Source organism: Aythya ferina (genome assembly GCF_964211825.1).
Source record: "Aythya ferina genome assembly, chromosome: 4".
Taxonomy (NCBI): Eukaryota; Metazoa; Chordata; class Aves; order Anseriformes; family Anatidae; genus Aythya; species Aythya ferina.
This window is the reverse complement of record NC_140300.1, coordinates 61,447,590-61,473,087: the sequence shown is the minus strand read 5'-3', so window position 1 is coordinate 61,473,087 and position 25,498 is coordinate 61,447,590. Positions and strand designations below refer to the sequence as shown.

The 25,498-nt window shown below is 46.3% G+C and overlaps 1 protein-coding gene across 1 annotated transcript; it reads left to right on the top strand.

The window, feature by feature from the left end:
• The first annotated feature begins 7,696 nt into the window (after nt 1–7,696).
• Nucleotides 7,697–14,249, top strand: CCNG2 (cyclin G2). The gene is made up of 7 exons (XM_084519276.1): nt 7,697–7,950; nt 8,525–8,662; nt 9,764–10,014; nt 10,181–10,259; nt 10,339–10,437; nt 11,397–11,602; nt 12,093–14,249. The coding sequence occupies exons 1-7, from the start codon at nt 7,840–7,842 to the stop codon at nt 12,229–12,231; spliced, it is 1,023 nt and encodes a 340-aa protein (XP_084375402.1). The 5' UTR covers nt 7,697–7,839; the 3' UTR covers nt 12,232–14,249.
• The last annotated feature ends 11,249 nt before the right edge of the window (nt 14,250–25,498 follow it).

Here is a 25,498-nt window from a genome sequence, read left to right as displayed (position 1 = left end):
GCCTTGAGGCGTGACATTTTTTACGCTTAGCCTTGAAAAAAGCTTCTGACTTTGATAATCTCTGACAGTCTGTGTTTGCATAGTCTGATAAAGGGGAGAATATCCAGGCTGACATGATGTGTTGTTTGTGGTTAATGCTTGGCCCTATGCAAAGCATAAAAGACATCGCCCCGAAGAATTCAATTCTAGCCAAAGACATACAGTAAGGTATATTTAAGAAACCCTCTGGAAGGACTTTGAGAAGTATTTTGTTTAGAGCACATTAGTTAATTAAGGGATTTTGTCATCTCTTTAGGCCTTCAAATTAAGCCTGGGTCGTTAGAAGATGTGCTTAAGTGAATTCTAATGGCCTATTGTATTCAAGAATTCAGACCGGATGATCTTTGAAAAGCAAGGGCATGAGAAATGGAGAATGCCTTCAGTAACACAGCTGAGTGTGGGACGATGAGAAGCCAGATAAGATATCTGGTAGCCAGAAGTTTGTCACTATTACTGAGCCAGGGCTCCTGCAAAGAGCCGATGAGGTGTCAGTTGCAATACGTGACTCACCGTGTCACCTCCCAGTAGCCTTGTGTGAGCTCCATGGCACAGAACGCTTCACTGTCTTACCTATTTTCTCTCATGATACCTGCATTGCATCATTAAAAAATAGAAATCAAGGTGGAAATATCTTCCTAGTGCTTTGTGGAGGCTTTGTGCAAAGGGTCTTTCATCTCATCTTTAATCCGAATTATAAAAAGTGGATTTGCACCATGCTAAATCTCTAAATAAATTTAAAATACCCGTTCCCAGTCCTCGAACTGAATGCCTCCTAGCAAATCATTTTACTCAACAGCTGCCCAGTTGTACAGCTGGCAAGGTGACTGCTCTTTTTCTTTCTTGGCTTAACTTTTAATGACTCATTTAAATTCCTTTTAAGCAGAATCCATATGATTTTGAAAATGCCTTCTGAAATTATGCACAACTACCTTTCTAAAAAAAAAAAAAACCTTTAAAAAGCCGTAAGTACAACATTGCCTAGAATTATCTTGTCAATTAAATAAAAGAACCCACTTGAAATAAGTGACAAAAATATACAGTGAATGAAACGCACCTTCCAGTTACAAATCGTTATTAAAAGAGACCTTTAAGCAAACTGCTAGTTACCTGGTCATGCTTAGACAAGCACAAGGTTATTGAAACATACAGCTTCCTTTCAGCCAATTTAACTTGCACTGAAGGCAAATTATTGCCATAAAAGCACTGAAGCACGTTGCTCAGGCATTTGGTGTAATTGTTTGCTCCTAAAAGATTACCCTCGCTGCACAGCAATGTCAGCGGGATCAGATTCAGGTCTGCATCTTCAGCTGCCGTTACAAATGCTCCCTGCAATGTTTTCCCACAGGAAATTGATGTATGCTTTTGATATTATTATCTAAAAAAGACAGGAAGCTATATTTTAATAGACCTGTAGATGCAATATAGATTTCTGACAATGGCTGTAATGGAAATCAGTGAGACTGAGCCGACTCACAAAGGAATTGCAAGGGGCCTAATGAAAAGCTCGCCTCACCCCCCCCAGCACAGGGATCATGAATAATAATTTTACTAACTGGGTAAGCGATGAAATACGTCACAGTTTTGGAGTCTCTCCTGGTTCCTTCCCTTCTGTTGCTGCACAGAGAGTGGAATTTGAACGAGGTGGGGCAACAACAACCTGGGAGCAGCAAAACTGCAAATACTGCCTGCATGACAGCGGGTGAGGTCATTGACGAGTGCCTTCCTCTTCGCACCTTTACGTGAGGGTTTGCTCTGGTGTGTGGGTGCAGTTCCACCTTCCTCTTCTTGTGTCAGAGCTGTTTTCGAGGCCCAGGAAATGAGTTTTGATAACATTGCAGAAGTAGGTTGCGTTGGATACCATGCATGTGAGGTTGGCAGTTAGCTCCTTAACACCATCACAGATCTTTTCAACCCTGCGTAGAGAGATGCCTTCACGAAAGCACAGGCAGAGAGAATCAGGCTCAATGACGAGCTTCGCTGCCTCTCCAGCCATTTCCTGGCGCTCTGTCAGCATTAGGGATGATAGATTTCTGTGGTTACCAGCATACCACACACTGGCATGCTCAGAGCCGTGAAAGAATACATAAGGGCCTATCTCGCTGTGATGTTGTTGCTGAAACAAAATCATTTTGCATCAGTGAAAATCATCAATGAGGGCTTGGTTTTTCTTCATGAATCAAGATTTTAGCACTAGGCACAAGTTACAAGCAATTCAGATTTTAGCTGTGTTTCGCAAGGGTTATGCCAGCTACCAGACAGGGAGTACAAACACTTCCTAGCAAAGATCTGTTTCTCATGGGCTTTTCAATCTCTCTCTTCCAGTAACCCTGTCTTGGAAGTCAGATTAAAAATGGAGTGAAAATGGAGGTCCAAAGTAGTCACCTTCAGTGTTTCACATTAACATTTCATCATCTCTGAAGGTCTGCCGCTGCCGCCTTGCTTGTGAGCTGTAGCACTGCATATTACTCAGGCATTGTTTGTACGGGGAGGTTTTGTGATTTAAGTTACACTGGAGCACTTCCTCTTGTCCCAGAACTCCAGTGCAGCCGTGCTGGTATAGGAGTACTTTTATATGGCATGAGTATGGTAGCTTTTTTCAGAACACAAAGCGTGCAGTATCACCACATGGCAGCTGTATACAAGCTTAAATGCATCCCTAATTTTACCTGTGCGTGAATGTCTGTAATGTATAAACAACTGATAAATGCTTTCTGTCTACACACAGAAAGCTGGAGTCCTAGGGTACATACAACCAGTCCTGTGTACAGCCAGGGTTCTTTGCCTTTGGCCTGTTTTTGCTGAAGGTGCCCTGCAGTCAGCCACGCATGGCAGGCCTTGCAGCTTAGCAAAGGTCCAAACAAACAAGCGGCGCCTCCAGCTTTACTCTCTGGACGTGCAGGAAAAGCATTTCAGGACACACATCAAAAAAATAGGTAAGCCTGACCTTTGCAAAACAAAGCAATTGCAGCTAAACAACATAGCCGTGCTCTTATAAATGTTCTTGTGTAGACTAACTTGCGTTTGCCTCGGTGGTAAGCTTCCTCCTCTTGTGGAAATTCCTCTCATCCAGCCATTAATATTGTTGGATGTTATTTCTGCACTGTTCTGCCATATGTTGTAGCAGCAAAACAAAACCCCAATCTCTAAAAACTGAACAGTCTGTCCTAAACTGATTATGTCTCCATTGGTTTGTGTTTGGTTCTTGTCTGCTCAAAATATTTTCTGCTAAGTATAGCTCCCTTCTCCTGAGCAAACAAGCCGGGTTTCTTTTTTCTGCACCCTCCCTTCCTAATTTCGACAGCTATTTTGAACTCGGGGTGGGGTCACTCAGGCATGCATGCACTGTCATTGCTCGTCTCTAGATGAGCTCTTGTTGCCAGAGAACCTTTTCCTCAGCACCAGCCTCATACTGGCATTCAGCCTCGGTTGGCAAGCCTTGCTCCCCTTCCTTCATTTAGGAAGCACGTCATAAATCTGAATAAATTCATTTATTTGTGAATTCTGAACCTGACCGAGTTGCATGAGCGCAAGGTGACGTGTGTGAAATTACACACCCCTGTATTGAAGGCAGAGCTGCACCAGTGGGGACATTGACTCCTATAGCTACGAGAGAGAGGATCGAGTGGCTCTCTCCCGTAGGGGCTGTCAGGTGGGCAAATTTTGAATTCCAGGAGACTTCTGCATCGTTTTATCTCCTAGACTTGCTCCTTTACAACGGGCCTAGTGAGGAGAAGCCTGCGAAAAGGGTTCAGTTTTGAAAGCTTTAATCACCAGGGACTGGTCCCAGTGTTTCTACAAACAAGAGTCAGAAAAATATTTTGGGCACACACACACACACAAAGCCTTCATGCATAAAAACATACACACGGAGGGTATTTTGTTTGCTTAAAGCACCACCTACTTTTCCTCCCCTCAGTTAAACACGAGCCACACAAATGTCAAATCACCCCATGTAATTAAAATGGAGATTTATATATATATATGATGCCTCTTAAGGGGGGGAAAGATTCTAGGGCTAATCTCATTTGATGCAGGCTCTCCTGCTGTGTGATACTTTACCCATGTTCTTAAAAGAGCTTGAATCATCCTTGAATAAAATGCTAGTTCAGCATGAGTTGTTGTCTCCTGCATCACTGCAGAAAAAATGGATGTTGGCCAAAGCAGACACGTGTTTTTTTCCCTTGAATTAGGCTAAGTCCCTAATCATCATATAGCAGCAGTTTGGTCTCAGAGAGAGAAGTAGTCATGACTCCAGTGCCTTCTGCCTCCCAGTTTTTAGCATTTCTGCTGCTTTCCTGATGCCACCAACCTCCATACCAGTATAATGGGATTGCAATAGGGCAGTTAGCTTAATTAGTGGCTGTGAAGCTCTTTGTTTAAGTGGTTCAAATAAAGCTATTGTCCCAAGTGACCCTTATTGTTCTTACCTGGGTGACCAATTGCTGAGCTCTGAGTGCATGTGTCTGGAGTGTTAATTACCGCCTGTCCCTTAATCATGAAGGTTTGTAATCCTATTGCAGTTTGGAAGTGCTCGTGCCACAAGGCCCAATTAACATCCCTGATATCATCTGCCAGTCCACACACAGCTGTTAGCCACCCATAACTATTCTGGATGAATTGCTGTGCAGACCTGCCAGGGCACATTTTGCCAAGCAACTGGAAGATGGTTTAGCAAGACTAGATAAAATACGACCTTTGTAAGGTATTACTAATGCCATTCGATGGCTTTAAAAGTCTCACATCACAACAAAAAAAAACAATAAATATTTCCTTGTTTAGTTTAAAATTTGTCTTACGGAATGCAAAGCTTTTAAGTTAAGGCTTTGGTATAAATCCTCACCTTTATTAGTATCCCTAAAGATTTTGGATGGTTTTTGCTCCAGGTTTAATTCCTTTTTCTGCTGATTTCACACCAGCCTTCCAGTGCAGCCTAAATCAAGAATCCTCCATCCAAGGCTAGCATCACTGTTTCTACCTAATGAGTGCTCTAGCATCTGTAGCTGAGGACTTTGAAACTTTTTGTTTACTGTATCTTTAGGTTCCCAAAGAATGTCAGGAAGGAAATGCTATTCTGTAAAGCACAGCAGGTCACAGAATAGATAAGTTGTGTTTTCTCATGATACTGGAAACATTTATCTTCCCCCCCTTCCCTTAACCACAATTAAATGGCACATCGAAAGAAAATTTGTTGTTCCTTTCAAAGGAAAAAAAAATACAGATTATATTTCTAGGCCTTACCGTGACTCCTCCTTTGCCTGCAACACTTGATTGTAGTGCCAGGTCCAGACAGCACAGGGAGCAGACTAAGTTTCCCCGTTAATAATCCCAAATATGATGCTGATGAGTGCATTGCTTAAACTAAGGATCCTTCTGTTTTCTTTGCGTTTTGTTGGTGGTGTTGTTTTTCAGGCCAGCTCAGCTCTTTGCAACAGCTCAGTTAATTTTGGAGAAAGAAAGAGGGGCAGGTATCCTCATCTCCTAGCACAGAAAACGCACCCGTCTGATGCCAAGCTGCACAAAAGCACAGCCGAGCTGGGAACAGATTTTCCCCCCTCCTCCATTTACTGGAGATACGAATGATCATTTTGCAGAGTGCTCCACTAAGTTTAAATTAGTAAAGAGGATGCAAGTAGACGGCCAAATTAGTATTTTTAGTTGTCATGCCATGTGTTCAGCAAACGAACCTTTTTTGGCGTTTAGGTAAACTGGAACATATGTGCAGCTGGGCCGAGCAGTTCAGCGGTCAGAGGGAGAACATCCATGCTGCAGCTCGGTGGGGGCAAGACACTGCAGGATGTGGGGGACAGAAGTGACAACTGCCCAGGGGGTTGGGTGTCAGGCTGCAGCTCAGAGCCTCAGCCCGCACGCCCCACGTACACGGCGCCGCTGCAAGCAGGCGGTTTGAAGCCAGCTCTGCTAACAGCAAGCGTTGCTGTTCAGACTGGAGCAGAGCTGCAGCTATTGCAGATCCTAAAACTGCTTTTATCTCTTGGCTTCAGTCAGAAGTCGTCAGCTGCCGTGCCAGTTCATTCACCTCGCAGGGGTGCTATAACTCGGGCTGTTCAGAGATAACTGATGGTGATTTGTGGAAAACGGACTCCACAATCAGTAAGATTGTAAAGTTGGTAAGTTTATTCAGCGCTGGGCAGCATGGGGGTAGTCCCACCAAAGTCATGTGCGCCTGATGCAGCAACTTGCCTTGGTTATATGCAGCAAAGAGTTGTATATGCTTGAAGTTTCACACTACGCCTATACATATCCATAACCTGTCCCTGCTTAGCATTAAGATTAGTTCAAGGAGTCATTTTCACAAACTCCTCCCATCTGTGCTTGCGCAGTGTCTCCTGGTGGTGGTTGTCAAGACTCATGGGGATGAAGGCTGATGACTCTTCCTCATCACTGCTAGTTGACCTCTTGTCTCTGCGCAGACTCAGTTGCTCCTTGGCTCTTGTCCATCCGCAGGGCCAGTTTCTGCCAGTTTCTTAAGACAGGCTCACAGTCTTACTAAGAGACTGACCTTGGTAAGGGGCCCAAGGCTTCTTGCTTTGGTTAATTTGCACAACGCACCATAGGTAGCAAAGACACCAAGTAGCACCCTGGTGTAGTGCTGTCGGCACTGTGTCTCTGCTGGATAAACTCTCCCACCCCCCTCTCTCGGTGGTACCACAGGGGCACCGTCCCATCAGGAATATCTCAAGGAGACCTGGCGCGTGTGTGTGGGAGCCCAGGAGCGCCCGGCATCGAAATAAACTTGAAGAAATTGTCGGCCGTCATCGCTGGCACGGCAGCCAGTAACTGCGCCTAGAAATAGCGAGTGGCATAGCAACATTGCTGACTGTGTTGTGGAGAGGGCGGCTTATTTTTCCAGACAGCGCCATTTAACGAACATTTGCTGTTTGTTGAAATTTTCTGTGGGGCCGCTGACGGGGACCGACCGTTGGCAGCGACCGTTGGCGGCCACCTCCGCGCGCTCCCGCCGCCCGCGCGCGCAGCCCCCCCCCCCCCCCCCCCAACCGGTGAGCCGTTGCTAAGGCCCGCGGCTGTGGGCGGGGCAGAGGCAGAACTCGGCCGGCCAATCAGCGCTGACCCGCCCCGGCCCGGCGGCCAATCGCGGGCGGTAAACAACACAACGCGCGGGGCGGGGCGAGGGGAGGGGGGAGCAGCGCTGGCGGCCAATCAGGGCGCGGCAGAGAGCGGGCGGACTGTTTGAAACGGGCGAGGCGCCACAAAGGGGCCGGGGCCCTTTAAAGGAGTGATGTGACTTCGCTGTGTCCCTCCGCCGGAGCTTGGCGCTCGTTAGGAGGAGCGCGGTTTTGTCCCCGCTGCCCGCTAGGCAGGGGCTTATCCCGGTGGCTGCAGCGGGTCCTGAGCGCCGAAGCCTCTCAGCGCTCCGCTAGGGTTCGCGGCTGCGCGCGGACTACTTTACGCCCTGCGGCCGGACCTAGAGGAGATCACTCCGCGCTGAGAACAAAACCGGGGGGGCGGGGCTGCGCCGCCTCCATTTTGCTGTGGGGCGGCGGCGGTGGCGGAGTCGGGGCGGGGGGCGGCGGCTCGGGATGGCGGCGGCGCCGCGGGCATCGCAGTGACCCGCTGCGGGGCGCGGGCGGCCCTGCCTGGATGCGGGGCCCGCGGGGGAGCCGCCCGGCCTCCGAGCGCTGAGGGGAAGCGAGCCGGGGCGGGGGGCCCGGCGCCCCCTCGGCGGCGCCTGAGGCGAGAGCTGGCAGCGGCCGGCGGCCTCCCGGCCTCCTTCCCTCCCTGAGGCGGCCCCCGGCTCCGGGGGGGGGGAGGAGGGGAGCGAGGATGAGCAGCGAGGCGCTGCGGCTGTTCAAGCAGCTGAACCTGCAGCTGGAGCAGGAGGGGCGCTTCCAGCCCCGCGAGAAGGGGCTCAGCCTCATCGAGAGCGCGGCCGAGGTGAGGGGGGGCCGGGGGGAGGCCCGGAGCTGGGGGGGGGGGGTGTTTGTGCTCCCCGAGGGGCTCCGGGCTTGTGTTCTGCCGCCCTGCGCAAGCTGCTGCTGTGTTTAGAAGGCGTTGTGCTGTCGCAGGGGGGCTTTCTGTCAGGTAGTTTTCAGTTTTTGTTGTTGTTGCCTTAATATTTGATGGAAAGAACCTCTTTGGAATCAGTCTGCTTGCTTGTTTTGAAAGCAGAACTTGTGGTTGCCTAGTTATTTGCAGTCAGGCAGAACAGAGGATTAGCTGGGTTTGGTCCTCAGATTCCCCGAGGTTAGGAGTCTCTGTGTGTGCGTGTGTGCACTTGGTGAGAATTGTCATCTGGTAAGTGTGCACTTAAAGATTTGGGTATTGCACTGCTGAGCGGCTTTTGAGTCTCAAGTACGTGACTGAAAACCTCCTAGGTTAAAAGACAGCAACAGGAAGTATTTAAGGGGAGGAAAACAAAGAATTGTTTCCCTTTAGTCTAAGTAAGACTGGTCTGGGAGTGTTGACGGTCCTCTGTTGTTCAGTTCTGACTCTGCTTTTCTTGCCACAGAATGAAAATACCCTGTGCCCCAGACAAAGGAATGCCAAGGTGGAAGATCTCTGGAGCCTGACCAACTTCTTTGGGTTTTCAACTGAGACGTTTGTTTTGGCTGTTAACATTTTGGACAGATTCCTGGCTCTTATGAAGGTAAATCTGGGGGGAAAGGGGACCTGCTGTAGTGTCAGCTGGGAATATACAGGTTTCCTGTGAACTTTCTTCCCAGACAAATGGGGGGGAGGGGGGGAAAGATTGTGATCTGGGACTGTTCCTAGATCATTTCAAAAAGCTATTTACTGTTCTTAGGTTACTGATGTTGCTAAAGTGCTTATAGGCAAGCTGGGAAGTAGAGCACAGTTCTTGCATGACATATTAGCTTATATTGTGGTGATACATTCACTACTTTATGGCCTCTTCTTACCTTTAAAGACAAGTAGCAGCATGGTGTATTTTATTTACAGTAAGCCTGTAGCCTTTACCAGGCAGATACAAAAAACTAAGTATGATTTAATAAAGAAAGAAATAAAAAAAAAAAAATGTTGAAACCTACTTCTAGGTACTGTGGTAGTACTGAAATACAAGTACTGTGATAGAAGCTTAGTTTTGAGCTGGAACTAATGCCACAAGATCATCTTCTGGGTGTTTTTCTTTTGTGTTTGTGCTGCTTTGTGGCAGATCTTGAACTTAAATCATTTCCACATTACTGAGCTGGCAGAAATATTAATGTCTAGAGTTGGATCAGTTCTCTGGCCTGACTCAGGGTTGCACAAAAACATTTTTCCTGGTATATGGCAGGGAACAGCAGAGAGAGGGACTAGTTGTTGAGCGGTAGGACTGCCTAGAACAAGCTCGGGCCGGATTTGGTTGGGCTTTAAAAGAGTAAGTGAGCACTGCCACTTGGAGAAGGGAGGTAGTGCAGCTCTTGCTTTGTCATGTTTTCATAGCGTAGTGGTGTGGAACGGCTTCAACAGAGGGTGCTCGGCTGTTGAACTTCGGTGTCCTTCAACTTGGCAGTGACAGGTTGCTTCTGCTGTATTGGCTCTGCCTTGTGGTGAAACCGAAGTGATGAAACTAGTCATGATTGCATCAGGTGTATGAGCGGACTGATGTCAGGTCTAATGGAGATAAGTTCAGTCTTTCTGTTGAACTGTAAATATTTCAAAACTACTCAGGCTGGGTGAGCTGTTTTTTCCCTGTTTGGCAAGCACCACATATACAGGTGGGAAGTATTCATGGTGTTTCCTCTTCTAGGTGAAACCGAAGCATTTGTCCTGCATTGGAGTTTGTTGTTTCCAGCTGGCTGCCCGAGTAGTTGAAGAAGAATGCAATATTCCATCTGCTCATGAGATTATCCGCATCAGCCAATGTAAATGCACTGTGTCCGACCTGAAACGGATGGAAAAGATAATTTCAGAGAAGTTGCACTTTGAATTTAAAGCTACTACTGCCTTAACTTTCTTGCACTTGTACCATACAATTGTACTCTGTCATACCTCAGAAAGGTGAGTTGAGTTGCATGTTGATGCTGTTAGCAAAGGTCTTTTTTTCTTCAGCTGCATCTTAAAACGATTATGGGGTTGGCTAGAGAGGAGGCTGCTCTTTTTGTCTCACTTCCTGATGTGTTAATACTTGTTGACATGAATGCTGCTTCTCTTGGGTGTCTTACAGGAAAGAAGTATTGAATCTGGACAAATTGGAAGCACAACTGAAAGCTTGCAACTGTCGTCTAGTCTTCTCTAAAGCAAAAGTAAGTCGAAGTAGCTTTTTGTTGACTTCTGAGTACGCTTTGATTCGTGTATGCTGAGCAGTGTTTTTTGTCCTTCTAGCCATCTGTCCTGGCCTTGTGCCTTCTCACTCTTGAAGTTCAGACTTTGAAATCTGTTGAGCTGTTTGAGATACTTCTGCGTGTTCAAAAGCATTCAAAGGTAGGTGTTTTTGGTGGGTTATTTCTGCAGTTGCTGGGACAGCTAATGATGTGTGCAGCCTTACATGTAAGGGACACCTGCTGTCAGCAAGCAGTCTGCGCAGGTAGTGCTTGGCATCAGCTGAAACGAGCCATGAAACACACCTTTAAGCATGTCTGAAATTCCTACACTGCTCCATTGATAGAATGCCAAATGCAAATAACCACTCCCTAGTACAGAATGGGATGGAGTAGTCACTTCTCAGTGGCACATCTTGGCACCTACTCAACATGCAAAATGATTATAGCTTAAAAACTGGGTTAAATGTATAAAATGAGAAGAATTGCTGATCTAATACCTACAAGGTACATGTTTTAACAAGCAGCTGATGTAACTTGTACAGTTCCAGCTGCATGTTTTAAAGATTTCTGTCTGTTAGGATGACTAAACTGTCTGCAGGGCAAGTTATTCTTTTTGTCTAAATAGCTCTCATAAAATTTATAGCTTCTAGCTGCGTGTTGTAGCAAGCGATAGTCTAAAACAGACTTAGCACTGTTGTAGTCAACCTGAACTACCCCAGTTTCTTGAGGAGTGGGAGTGTTTTTTAAAGTATGACACCATCTTTAAAAGATGGTATTATCACAAGGGCAGCAGGACCCTCGTACACTGCCTTCTGTTACTCTCACTGTGATGTGTTCACACAAGTAAAGCCCTCAAAAATGCTCCGTCACATTTTTCCCTGTGGAAACATTAAAAATGTTAATAGTCACTGACAGGCAACTCCAACTCAGATGGTTGTTTCTAGGGGGTGTATAGGTGTTCACCTTCAAAAGCAGCAGAACTTTGACAGAGGTGTGACAGGAATATCATTTCTCTTGACTGATTGTTTCATTCAGTCACTTCTTTTAAGGTAAAGTGGAGGGAGGGGTTATCTTTTCTGCCTGCTAATATAATAACTCAGTTGTTTTTTCACTTTCCAGATAAGTGACAGTGACCTCCTTTACTGGAGGGAACTGGTCTCGAAATGCCTGGCAGATTATTCTTCTCCTGAGTGTTGCAAGCCAGATCATAAAAAGCTCGTTTGGATTGTTTCAAGACGGACAGCCCAGAATCTACAGAACAGTTACTACAGCGTTCCTGAGTTGCCAACGATACCAGAGGGTGGCTGTTTCAATGAAAGCGAAAGGTTGGTAAAACTGGCAGCTACCCTGGGGGAGGTCCTTATTTTCTGGAAATATTAATGATAACACTGAATAATGAGGCTTATTCAGTAACTTTTGAGAAAATGTTACCTTTGAAAAGAGTAGTGGACTTAAAAATAGATCTTCGCAGAAGAAAAACTGTGGAACTGTCATTGCGATGTTCAAGAAGCACAAGGCATGCTTTGGGGGGTGGGATGTGTTCCTTGTAGATAGTAAAGGAGGCTTACAGAGTCTTAAAAAATCATTTTCATCAGAAATGTGGAGCACTGGAGTCTTGATTGGTAGGACTTTTTTGGCATTAGGAAAAAGAAAGCTGTACCTTGTTATGACTTAAGCCCTAGTGCCGAGGAGTGTTTAGTCCTGAAATGTTAGCTAGGAGCAGAGCAGTTTGCATGAAAACCCAGGATTGAGGAACGCTTTACCTCTTTCATGGCGTTGTGCTATGTTTAAAATCTTTCCTACTCTTCCTTCCAGTGAAGACTCCTGTGAAGATATGAGCAGCGGAGAAGAAAGCCTTAGCAGTTCTCCTCCCAGTGATCTGGAAGGCACCTTCTTCTTTGAACTCAAAACTAAAACAAAATGGCAAACTCTTAACTCTCAGTCTTCGCATTAAGTCTTGATTGTAGTAGGTTAAGATTTTTTAATGCACCATAGTTTTGGCAATAATAAGAGGAGGTGGTGTTCTGTAAACCGTCTGTGTTTAAGGCAAGAGTTGCTGTGGTACAACAATGCTTTGAATGCCTGCCTTGTTTTTGCTTTTCTAACTCTTAAAGAGGAAAAAAACAAAACAACTCCCATTCAGGTCCCAGTTCAGCCAAAAAGTTGATGTTCAGTTTTGATGTCGACAGGGATAAGTGCAGTCCTGTACCTGGTGGCCCTGATACTTAGCAGCTAAACATAAGCAGCGGTGTTCAGCAGCACGGCAGGCTGCCAGCATACTGGGCTGCATGAACAGGCTGCGAGTTGAGGGAAGTAAGTTTTTCTTCCCTTTACTTGACGTTTGTTCTTGCCTGGAGCAGTGTCCAGTTTGGGCCCAGCTTGTTCAAGTCTGTCACACAGCTGCCAAGGTGGTCAGGGGGTCTGGGGTACAGGGCCTGTGAGGAAAGGCTGGGGGAAATGGGGTTACTCAGCTTGGCACACAGGGCTTTGAGGGGGAGTAGGGTCGAACAGCAGCCTTTCAGTATGTGAGAGAAGGTTGCTGGGATGATTATTTCATGGCCTTGACTGAAGTTCATGGAGTAAGAATGAGACATGTCCCACATAGGTTGAAATGGGAGGTTTTCAGTTAAAGTAATAGAAGACTTGGGGCTCCATGGGGACAGTCAAGCATGGGAATGGACTAAGAGGGGCTGCACAATCATTGTCCTATGAGGTTCTCAGGCTTCAGTGTGACAAAACCCTGAGCAGCTTCTCTGAACTCAGTATTGGTGCTGCTCTGGCAGGGGCTTGGCACGGAGTCCTCCTGTGAGAGCCCCTCTGCTCTGCAGAGATCAAATTGGCTGAGTGGTTCAAGTGGCATGATGCGCACACAGTACCATGCTGAAGTGATTTACTGTCAGATGGGCCTTCTTAATACTGAAACTGCTTTAACACTTCATGTGCTGGGCTCCTTTTCAGCAGAATCTTGTGTTTTTTCAAGCAGTTTTTATTTAAAGCTTAGTTTTTCATACACTTCAGGAATCCCTGTTTCAAATTAGGAGTATGCATGGTAAGAGATTTCTAGTCAATATGAGCTTTTACTAAAAGTGGTAGCGTAAAATGTGACAGGGCTTACTTTCATGTTTTTCTTTAATGCAGATGAGCTCACACTGAAACTCACGATGTATGCTTCGGTGTGTTTAAAATCTTAGTGTTAACATGTAAGTCCATATTGTTAGTCTAGGCTTATTGACACGGTCAATCTTGAAGTCTACATTCCTTTGAATATTTAACCCTTGTAGTTGATTTCAGTATATTCATGTTATTGATTGAGTCATAATCAGACTTGTTTGCATGCTTATGTAAAGCAGTTAGTGCAGGAAACGTTGATATTATGCAGTAATATCAGGTAAATGTGATGTTGATGAAGTAGTTAATGTAATGGTTTTTCCTGAACTTTGTAACGAAGCACATGAACTGAAGTCTGCTTGCACTCCTCTGTACTGAGAGTATGGCAGGGAGCAGGCGGCATTAACTCAGAGTAACGGTGAGAAGCGTGGTGGTGCCAAAGTAGGAATGAAGGAGCAAAGAAGCCAGAGGCCGTTTTGTAGGGGGAAGAGTTGTTTTAGAATATGAGCAGTGCTGTAAGTTCATAACTGTTACATGATTTCAGTTTTATAAAAATACAAAAAGTTTACAAAAAATGTAAATAAAAATGTAAATTAAAAATGTACAGAAAAAAAATTTAAAACAAAAAAATGAGCAGAAAATACTGTATTTTTTTACCTTGTAACTTTTGTAGGTATGTTGCATGTAGATATTAATTTATTGTGTACTCTGTATGATATGAGCACTGTACACTAGAAGACTTCTTACTGCGACTCAGCACCTGGAAGCTCACTTTGGAAATAGAGTACCTTGGTTGCAAGTAATGAACCTACTGCGTCCTGTTTGAGTTGAGAACAAAAATAAACCAATTGCTGTATTTGCTAACTGGTGTGAGTCACGGTTGGTTGTACTTGAAGCATTTGGCTTGCTTGCTGCTCTCTAGCTTGTGTGGTATCTCAGCTGCTCCTGGGTCCTCTGGAAGTTTTGGTAAGCTGTTGGCAAAAAAAGCCTGTGTGTGGCTTGGTGCTGGACGTGAATCTCTTCTCAGCTTTGCTGCTCTTGATTTTGAAAGCTGGTGAGAGGCATCCTCTGCTTATCACCCAGCTGCAGCTGCGCTCTGCTACGTGCTGGGATGAGTTTTGCTGATGGTGTTTGAGCATCTGTCAAAGGAGAGCTCCCGCTAGTGGTAAAGTTAGGGGTGGTCATGCACCAAGCGCCTTGGGTTTTGCTGTCTGCTTGCTGCTGTTTACAGTCTTCCGGGTGAAATCTGATCACTGGATGTGTCTGTCATTGCAATCAGATCTACAATAAGTCATTAAAAAAAAAAAAACACACTTGAATCAGTTCCCTCTTCCTGTCAACATGCCATCTTAGGAAATATTTCTGGTCTCTGTTTCAAAATAATGGACAAGGGGCCCCAAATGTCTAGCTGGCTTTTCGCTGTAGGACCTCAATGAGCTTTCATAGCATAGGAAGAAAGGCATTGAAAATTACTCAGGATGAACATGGAAAAGTGAGAGAAGATTCACTGACCAAGTCACAAAGGCAAGGGGGGACTGGGAGAATTACTGCCAACTGTAGGAGAGGATCAGGTGTGAGACCATTTAAGGAACCTGAAGGTGGACAAGTCCATGGGACCTGATGAAATGTATCTGAAAGTACTGAGGGAACTGGCACATAACACTGTTAAGCCACTTTGTGTCGTATCTGAGAAGTTCCTGAGATCCAGTGAAGTTTCTGGTGACTTGAAATGGGGAAATCTAACCCCCCTTTTGAAAAAGGAAAAAAAGCTAGATCTGGAGAACTACAGGCCAGTCAGTTTCATCTTTGTATGGGGCAAGATCAGAGAGCAGATTCTCTTTGATCTTCTACATTCTGGGATGGATGTCAAGATATCCCTCGTAGATGCTGGGATGGATGCCAGGATGGATTCCGTGATGTGGGGATAGATCCTGGGATATCCCTGATAGATCCTGAGACAGATCCCAGGAAATAATTCATTATTCCATGATAGATTCCATGGTTCTGTGACAGATTCTGTGACTCTGAGAGATTCTATTATTCCATAACAGTTTCTATGACAGATTCTACAATCCTATGACAGATTCTGTTATCCTATGACACATCCTATGATAGATTCCATGATTCTGTAATAGATGCTGAGAGATTCTGTGATAGATTCTATGATTTTATGACAGATTCTATGATCCTCTGATAGATACTACGATAGATTTACTGATAGATTCTGTGATAGATTCTCTGATAGGTTCTGTGATTTTGTGATAGATTCTGCGATAGAATTTCTGATTCTATGATAGATTCTGTGATCCTTTGATAGGTTCCGTGATGGATTCTATGACGGATTCTGTGATTGTATGAGATTGATAGATTTTTGATAGATTCTGTGATAATGTGATTCTATGATTAGTAATAGGATTCTGTGATTCTATATTGGGCTCTATGATGGATTCTAGTATTCTTTGATGCATTCTATGATAGGTTCTATGATTCTGTGGTCTATTCTATGATGGATTCTATGTTGGGCTCTATGATGGATTCTTGGATGAATTCTATGGTAGATTCTGTGACTCCATGATGGATTCTCTGATTCTATGATACATTGTGTGATAGGTAATGATAAATATGATTCTCTGATAGATTCTGTTATTTTATGATAGATTCTTTGGTTCTATGGTGGATTCTGTGATGGATTCTATGATTCTATGGTGGGCTCTAAGAATGGATTCTATGATTGATTCTATGATAGATTCTCTGGTAGGTTCTATTCTTCTATGATAGATTCTATGATTCTAGGATGGATTCTATGAATCTATGATAGATTTTGTAATAGATTTTTGATAGATCCAGTGATAATGTGATTCTATGATCATTAATATAATTCTGTGATAAATTCTGTGATTCCATGATAGATTCTATGATCCTGTGATAGATCCTGTGATAGATCCTGTGATAGATCCTGTGATAGATCCTGTGATAGATCCTGTGATAGATCCTGTGATAGATCCTGTGATAGATCCTGTGATAGATCCTGTGATAGATCCTGTGATAGATCCTGTGATAGATCCTGTGATAGATCCTGTGATAGATCCTGTGATAGATCCTGTGATAGATCCTGTGATAGATCCTGTGATAGATCCTGTGATAGATCCTGTGATAGATCCTGTGATTCTGCAGTAGATTCTGTGATTCTCAATGGCTCCTGGTGGCAAGCTGTTCCCAGTCCGAGAAGTACTAAAAGAGGGAGCCAGGACCTATGCATGGAGAAAACAGCTGCTCTTTCTGCCAGGCAGCATGTCTTCCTGCTCTTGGCACTGCTGCTGTGGAGGGAAAGGGAAACCCTGCCCACTGAGCGCTGGGGCTGGACTCCCTCTGGGCAGGGTTTGGGAAAGAATAGGGTGCTGTGAGGCTGGCAGTGAGCACTGCTGCTCGTTGGCAGTGTGTGGGAAGCACAGGGCTAGTGCTACTGTTAAAATAATCCACTGAGAATAATAACAGGGGTAATTTTCAGGTTCTTTATGGCCTTCATAGCTACTTCTTTAAACACAGGAATACACTGAGGCTTCTCACTTCCCACATATGACGGATCAGCTATTTCTAAAAGAGCTCCATGAGACTCCCTCCTGTGTCTCATAACTCAAGTGCACCACTACGAGCCAGTTGTATCACGGAACTGCTCATCTTGGCAGCACCCAGTGTAATGTTTTAAGCTTCCTGGCTGTCAGCTGCGACCGCTTTGAACTTTAAAGCTGCTGCAGCAAAGCCGTTCAGCTTCTACTTCATGGGTGCCCACTCGGGTCACTTCAGTCCAGCACCCACCCTGCTCAGGAGCTGGCAGGTGATGCGTGGCTGTGTAGGTGAGCTGTTGTGAGTGCAGGAAGCCACGGGCGGTGTCCTCGGGTTAGCTAACAGCTTGTGAGATTGCTCTGGGTAATGAAGCTTCAGGTGCACCATTCAGCCACTTTCAAGTCGGTCCCAGCATGAAAAGAAACTTGCAGGAACACTGTCAGGCTCACTCCTGTGGTTTGGTAATTTGGGCGTATCTTTGATTTCTGCCGGGTCAGGTAGATGTGTATCCCTCAGAGGAGGTTTGCCTGGCTTTGTTCAAAGAATGGGGCTTTTGGGGGTTGGCTTATTTTTAATAGCAGAGCCCTGCGTGCTTTTTAAATGCTGTTTTGGGCTTTCTTGCACCAGGTAAGCTTTGAATGCTTGCGGTCTCAAGGCAAGTGCGTGCTCTGCCCTGTCACTAAGACAGGTTTGAGTGGGGGCAAAGGGGGGCTGAAAGGGAACGTTTCTGTGGGAAAGGGATCCCCCTGGGACAGCAGCTGGCTGTACAGCTTCTGTATGAGCTCTGGGTTGTTGCTGTTCTCAGCTCCCTTAAAGCTCAGTTTGTGTTGGACTGAGAAGTCACAAGAGAATGTAAGATTAAGAGATGGAGTCCCTGTATGGCGGAGACCAGCAGTCTGTGGCTCAGTAGTGTACGTGCTCAGAGAGCAAGCTCTGCTTTGCTCCAGCAGAGCAAGTAGGGAAATCCAGGAGGAGTCAGTGGGGCAGGTAAGAGGGCAAGACATCAGCTAAGGACAGCTGGGAGAAACTGGGATTTATCAGCATGAAATAATGGAGCATTAGAGTAGAAGGTGCTAGACAGCCTTGATTCTTGTCCATCTCCTGTTTCACATGGGCAGATAATCAGTATTTATTTTACAACACGTGTTGCAACTGCGTTGTGTCACATAGCCTCGTTTTATGGCTTACGCCTGCAACAGTGGGATGTCGTGCATGTACCACGGGGAGAAAGTTGCCATAACAACTGAATGAAATCAATTAGAGTAATAAGCAATTAAAATCTCATCCTTGGTGTTGCATAAACATAACATTTTGCTCATGAATTATTAGTAGTCTTGCCTCTAGACCTGTATGTTCTGTTCCTGATTTGCGATCTCAACAATTTTTGAATTAATGAAGCATTTCATTTCTTCTTCAAAGAGAGCTGGTGGGTTTTTTTGGCTGCAGCAAGTATGTCTTCATCAGAGAGATGTAAACACTATTAAAATATCTAAATGAAGGAAGCGCTTGTGATGGGATTTCCAGAGCACTCCGTGCTGGCTCCGTTCCCACCCAGTGAAGTCGGTGGGAGAAGAACTACCCTATGGGGAGAAGTCTTGTCCTGGACCTAGAAAGGCAAACTCATCTCCTCGTTCTCTCACGCTTCCTCCTTGACCTTCTGTGCATTGCTGATCTCTCTTCCTTCCCTTATCCCCCCTCAGTAGCACAAAGATAGGAACAGCTCGTCGCTGTGTCTCTTGTCAAGGATAAATAAGCTGAAAAGAGAACTACAAAGCTGTTGCGGGAAAGCTGCATGCATGGGGGCTCTTGAGAAAGCAGCTCGTGGACTTGGTGGGAGTGGAGCTAGGCCACCGGTCTCTTCCCAGTGGGGGATTTAGGTAAAGCTCCTACATCAAAATACATCAAAACGTACCAGGTCAGGGGGTCACACAGCTGTAACCCTGCCTGTGCTTTGCCTGGCAGGACCAGCGTCAAGGCTGATTGCCAGCCTCCCTGGTTGTCCCTGCAGGAGGAGGCGTTCAGCATTTTGTGAGGACAGATGCCCCGTGGCTGCAGGACAGGTCCTGTGCTGTGCCTTCACAAGTCCTGGTTTGGTTCAGCAGCCTTGTGTGTGCACCTAGAGCTGTGCCCACCCTGCACTCATGTGGATTTGTGGACCAAACTAAGAGAGTTGCTGTTCAAGTTATGCAACAGCCGAAATGCAACATCTGTTTACTTTGCGAGGGCCTGTTTGCTTGCTCTCTGGGGATTTCATGTGGCTGGGGGTAGAGTTTTGCAAAGGTTAGAGTTGAATTTATAATCCCAAGTCTCCAAGGAACTTTGGAAAACATTACTGTGGTCTGAAGGTTAGTTTCCTTGTGTTCCTTGACTGAGCCAGGGATCTAGGAACTGTTTTCCATCCAGAGCTTGAACATTAACTGCTAGGGAGCAGAAGGACTTGAGGTGATCCCTGTTCCGAGCTTCCTGTCCTGCCGAGGTTACAGAAGTAGAGGCCACAGCCTCTTTGTGCTGCGGGTGATCAGAAGCGAGGTGCAGTTTGCATGCCAACTCCTTGCCCAAGACATTGGCACATTTTGTCAGACACACAGGAGGGGAAATCTGTTCTGAGTCCAAGAAAAAGGAGTGGTGTAGTGGCTGTATCTGGAGAGAAGGAATGCTACAAGTCTACTCTAGGCTCCTGCAGCTGCTGCGTGCTGTCCCTGACTTTAGCCATGGTGTCAGAAGCCATTTGGGCGTACCACTCGAGGCAAACCCCTTCTTGAATTGCCACTTCCCAAACTGAGCTGTGCTTTCTTGCTAGTGTCACTGGCTGGTGCATCCAGAGGTCATCTGCCTCACCTCTTTCGCTTTTCTGGGCTCGTATTGCTCCATTAAGTGCAACCCTGCTGTCTTTTGCCCTTCTGGCCAGCCAAGCGGAGCCACGTGCTCTCAGTGCTCTGATGGCATGACGAGGCAGCAGCTTACCTCAGCTCAGCTGTGAAATCCCACGTGGCTCACCAGCAGGAGCCTGCTGCCCTGTCAGGATGTGTGCTTTGGGTGATGGTGCCCAGTGATGGTGCCAAGTTGCTCAGATCTCTGTGCATGTATGCTCTCGGGCTGTTGGTGCCTCTTAATTTCTGGTTTTCGTTTTTCAGGGGAAAGAAGTGTGCACCTCTTCCAGCCCAGCAGAGAAGAACAAACGTATCGAACTTTTGTTCCTAGGTAGGAGTGCTCAACAGCTCTTCACTGTGTATTTTAACACTTGGATGGGAGATGCCTTTCCCCAGGATGCGTTACATGGGGGATGCTCTCAGAGCAATCTGTGCTGTGAACACTTGGAGTGAGACTGCTGGGGCTCTGGGTCCTGAGCTTGTCTTACCCAGACGTATAACAGAGCGTGTCTCATCGATTTGCACAGAAAGATGGTTAGAAATAAATACGACTTCCTCTTATTTTCCTTCTTCCAGTGATGAGCACACACTGAGGCTGTCTGTCTGGCAGTGAGGCAGTGCAGACAATGGGTTGAACACCGCTGTGTTCATCCTCAAGACAATTTCTTTCTTCTGGCAGCCTATGGGGTTCTTGCAGTTTCCTGGGGGCTGTTCTTAGTGGCAGGGGAGTTTGATTCATCCTTCTGCTCTGCTGCTCTGTATCTCTGCTTTCAGAAAAAGGCAGAGGGATGGAGAAAACAAGAAAGGACCAACATTGAGCACAGTACTTAGAACAGATTTGCTTGTATACCAGCAGTGTACAGTAACTGCTTGCAGGTAAATTTCCAAGGCCGTGGGTGTTTGGAGAAGGTGTGCTTACTTGTGCCTGTAGCAAATCCGATTACCATTTGTGTCTAGCAGTAGTAAAGGTCTCACCTGGCATCTTCACGTACTCCTAAAACACAAAAGAGCACTATAATTAAGGGCTGATTTGCTGGCTCTAAGGATCTCAGGTTTCTTATCCTTTTGTCTATTAGCTGGTTTAATAAACAAGAACTCCTGTGGTGGTAGCTTAGCACTCTTCTCAGATCTCCGGGATGAATACAGATCAATTCCTTCTGGGGAAATAACAGCAGCTTTAATTTCCAGTGGTGTCTGATCTCTGTGACAGTGCCTCTGCTTTCTCCTGGCAGCGCTGCTCGACTCCTGAGCACCTACTAATCCTGCAGCTTCTTTTCTTCTGGACTGATTTAGCACCACAGCTTTTAGCCCACAACTCCTGGCTCTGTGCCATCATGTGCTCCTCAGCATTGGCCTCTTCCACTGTTCAGCTCTTCCAGCAAGGTTGTCCTGGAGGCAAAATCTCCATCTGGATCGACGCTACAGTCGCTGGCCCAGCAGCTCCAGCAAGGTTTCAGCCACCAGAGGCACCAGGAGCTGTGGCCAGTGCTGTTCTTTGTCCCCAGCTCCCTTTGTTCCCCAGGGACTAGTTCAGCATTCCCAGGACATCAGGGCCTGAGGGATTAAAGTGGAAACACTTTAAGGGCTGCTGCCTTTACGGGGCCAGGCCTGCTGCCCAGCTCAGCCAGCGTTTAGGGTAGTGCTCTGTCCTCAGGGTGCAGCCAGCAGCCTTCCCCCGGCAGGGGATTTGGCCCGGGATGTTTCACAACCTGCTTTGCCCTTGCCAGGCCAGAGTTCCAAGGCAGAAGACGTTGGATCTTAGATGTGCAGTGAAAGAAAAAGCGGGCAAGTAACCTGTCAGCTGGTGAGGGAATGAATGCTGCTGTGGAGCCCTGTTCCTTCTGAGTTCCCTGGTCACACAGGCCCCTGGCAGCTGCATATGCAGCCCACCCATGTGCAGAAATGTTTGGGAATTGGGTGCAATTAAGCAGGAAGTGGGACCCACCATTCCCATGCAGAGTATTGCTGCTTAAAGTCCGCTTTTGGAAAACAGTTCTTCAGGATATCATCAGTTTCTCCAAAAAGAGAGGCTGTTTCCCCAAGACGGTGGCTGCAGATGGCTCAGCCTTGTCCCATTAGTTCCTTTAGGGGATGCTTGGCTGCAGAGGCTGCTGGACATGTGCAAGTTACAGCGGATACCCTGCTATTAGAGGCAATCAAGGCATAGCTGGGCCTGAGGGAACAGCTCAGCACCATGCTGGGAGCACTGGGAGAAGCAGGAGCCACCAGTGTGAATATGACAAGAATGAGAGCAATGTGGAAAGCCTTTCTTTCAGTCTGAGCTTTCAGTCCTCAGAGGGTTAAATCTACACTGGCTCTGGCCGTAAATCATTTTCTGCTTTGCTGAGGTTCAAGCTTTTATGTTATTGCCTCCTTTAGATCTTTTCAGTCCAATCTTTGAGACTCTGTAGTGTGTGGAGCGTTTAGGTCTGTGCTGGCTGTGGCTTGATGTTGCTGCTCTGTGATCAGTTTGTGTCTTTTGGGAGTATTTTTTTCAGCTGTTAGCAGGAAATAATGCATTGTTTTGTTTACCAATAAGCAGTAGTAGATGACAGTGCTCTGTAACTGCTACTTACCCCTCAAGTAACGCCATGCGTGTCTCACAAAAGGCAAATAAAGTGCTTTGTGAAATGCCTTACTTCTTGGAGGTGTTAGGTTGTCAGCTCTGGAGATCAAAGTCCTCTGTCAAGTAGCTAACAGCAGCACACGTTTCTCTGTGCTTCCCCTGCTCCAGGCTTCAAACCCGACCTCAGGAGGCGGATTTTGAGAAACACGCTTATGCCATGGAAACTTACCCAGCTGAGTAAGGCCACTGGCCCAGCTGGGTGGAAAACCCCTCGCATCTGCACACAGATTTCGCCTCGCCAACTGGTTGGGGATGAGAGAAGCTGCACGTCCCCAGGCTGCTGCTGCCAGCACTGCGTGCGTCAGGCTCGGTCTGGTGGTGTCATCGGGGCTGCAAAGTAGCTCCAGGACTGGGCTAATCCTTGCGTGGATCCACTGCTTCTGGAGAAGAGAGGAGGTAAGTAGTGAGAGGGAATTGTTCCTGCGATGGTTTGTGTAGCAGTCACAGTCCTTGAAGCCTGGAGCACAGCCAGTACTGCCCCTGCGTGCTGGCTGCTGACCTACCTGGGATCCTGTGACACCTCCCTCGGGCTGGCACATCACCTGTCTCCTCCAGCACTAATGGGCAGGGTCGAAATCACTTTCAGGGAGCTTGCTGTTGAAGAGAGATCTCCAGAGGAGATTTACAGAGCCCATTTGGATGCGAAACAGGAACAGCATTTTTCCACCGATGCAATGCACAGAGTGTGATTTTCCCAGCAGCAGAACACCTCCAGCTGCCAATACTTTCCGAAGGAGTTGTGGAGATTCATGAGCTCCACAACTGATGTTGTGTACACCCTAGGGCTAGGCCGGAGGGACCTGAGCTTTGCAAATGCTTACGTGAGTAAGGTCTTATCTTAGTAACAGGTTCTTGAAAACAAGCAAGCAAGCAAAACTGTCCCGTGTTACTGTGGGCTGGATTAAAACAAAGGCAGAATGCTCCTGAACTTCAGGAAGTCTGAAATTCAAATCTGCACTGCGAGACCAGGCCAGTCTTTTCATTTTAATTTCAGAAGAGGAAATACCTGGCAGTAGGTTGAGCCAGGAGTGATTGGCCAGACCTAGCGTTTAAAAGTTTTAAGCAGGTCAATCTAAGTGAAGATCACACAGAGCATAATGGAGAACAGCCATTCTGCAGTTTTATCTGTAGTCACAAGCACTTCTTAGAGCTGCATAGTGATGCTGACTCTTTTGTGTGCAGGTAGGGAAGCATAATCTCCGAAGCAGGGTTGGGGGGCTTAGGAGAAATCATTTACCTTGACATCAGGGCCAAAGAAAGAACATCAAGCAGGGGGCATTAGGCACAGTCATTAATAAATTCAGCATATGCTATTCTGAGTGACATAGGAAGAAATCAGAGAATGATGCAAGAGGTGATTCTTCTCCCCTCCGGCACACCGCCAAGCCCGTCCTTGCGACACAGCCCTCCACACCACGAAGTGGTGACAGGCAGCATCCATTACACCAGCATCTGGTTTCCAAAAACCCTGACCTTGCAAAACATGAAGTCGCTCAGGCTGCACAAGCCCACTTACTACCTGCCTGGAACAGGCGTGAGCCCGGCTGCCAGCTCTTTGCTTGGTGTCTGTCCTGTGAGCTTTTTTTTGTGAAGGCCAGTGGGCTGTGTTGCAACACACTGCCTGTGTCCTAATAGCACAGTGATGGCAAGTGGTTTTTCACTTTCCTTTTACCTCTGCTGTAATTTTTTTTCCAATTTAGATACAAGCCTCATGGAGGAACTGGTATTGTCTTTCTCCAGCTTGTTTCCCTTTGTCCAGAAATTGCTTACAGTCTTTCTGTGAAGTGGATGCTGACCACTGGGAAAGATCCAGTGCCATTGTAGCTGGGTATCCTTCTTTAAAGCACACTTGATAACTCAGATTTTGTAAAGCAGAGTCGGCTCCTTATTCAGAAGGTGCTACGGATCTTGGAGGCCTTTCATTTCTGCACTGCTTCCAAGTTCGGACCCACAACCCACCCAAACCTCCCTCAGGCTTTTGTTGACCATTTGCCTCTTTCACCTGTCCCTGCCCCTTGCTAGTTGTGTTGATAAAATCAAAAGATAAAATCCAAATCCTGTCCTTACAGGCACAGACAAACCTGCGACTCGAAATGTCACAGCTGTCACCAGCCTATGAAATAGCCTGGGGGAGGAGGAAGGGGCAAAAAGTCTTCAAGGCAAGGTTTGTTTAAATTCAGGAGAGGGAGGTGTGGTTTACTATATAAAAAGGGTCCTTTGGCTGTCTGTCACTTTTAAATGGTGGGGGCTAATCTTGTTGCAAGGCTGGGTGGAAATGCAGAGGCAAGACAAAGATTAGAGAAAGTTTTTCTTCATTTTCTTTTTCTTTTCTGCTATCTGCAGTTGATGGGAAATGGCAGGGAAATGCTTTCATATGGAGAAGTCTGTTGAGAAGAAATTGTGGGAAGATAATAGATGTTGAGGGAAATGATTTCTTAGCTGACTTCACACTGACTCTCTGGGGAGCGGAGGGCTTGATGGAAATCAGAGTCTTCTCCTTGCGTTCAGCTTCATTAGCATCAACAGAAATGAAACTTCCTCAGATGAAAATAACCTGCACATAGGGAGAGCCGGGAGGGAAAAGAACGTACCTGACAGATAAATCATCCAGGACAGAGGTGTTTAAATTGCAGCCTGCAGGGCACTTGCAGCTCAACAAGCCTCTGCTTGCATCCCATAAGGGGATTTTTTAAACAAAGGCATTGCATTTCTGTGGGGTATCGCACTGCGGGTGAGTTTTATGTGATCCAAGCCTGGGTGTCTGTGAACGTGACTGCCCCGACATAGGGCTTTCCTAGCAAGGACTTCCTAAAGTTTTCTTTAGGCATGAGTGTTACCTGTACTAAGAGGAAACAAAGCCTTCGGAGGCTTGGAAGGAAAATAATCTCATGAAAGTCATATGCTGTATCCTGTGGTTTCATTAGCTTTCTGAGGGAGTTAGGCTTCAACACCAAAAAAAAAAATAAAAATAAAAAGGAAATATTAAAGGCAGTTTGCTTTTCTTTTTGTACTAGGTGTCAGTCCTAATCACTTACCTGAACTCTCTTTCCCAC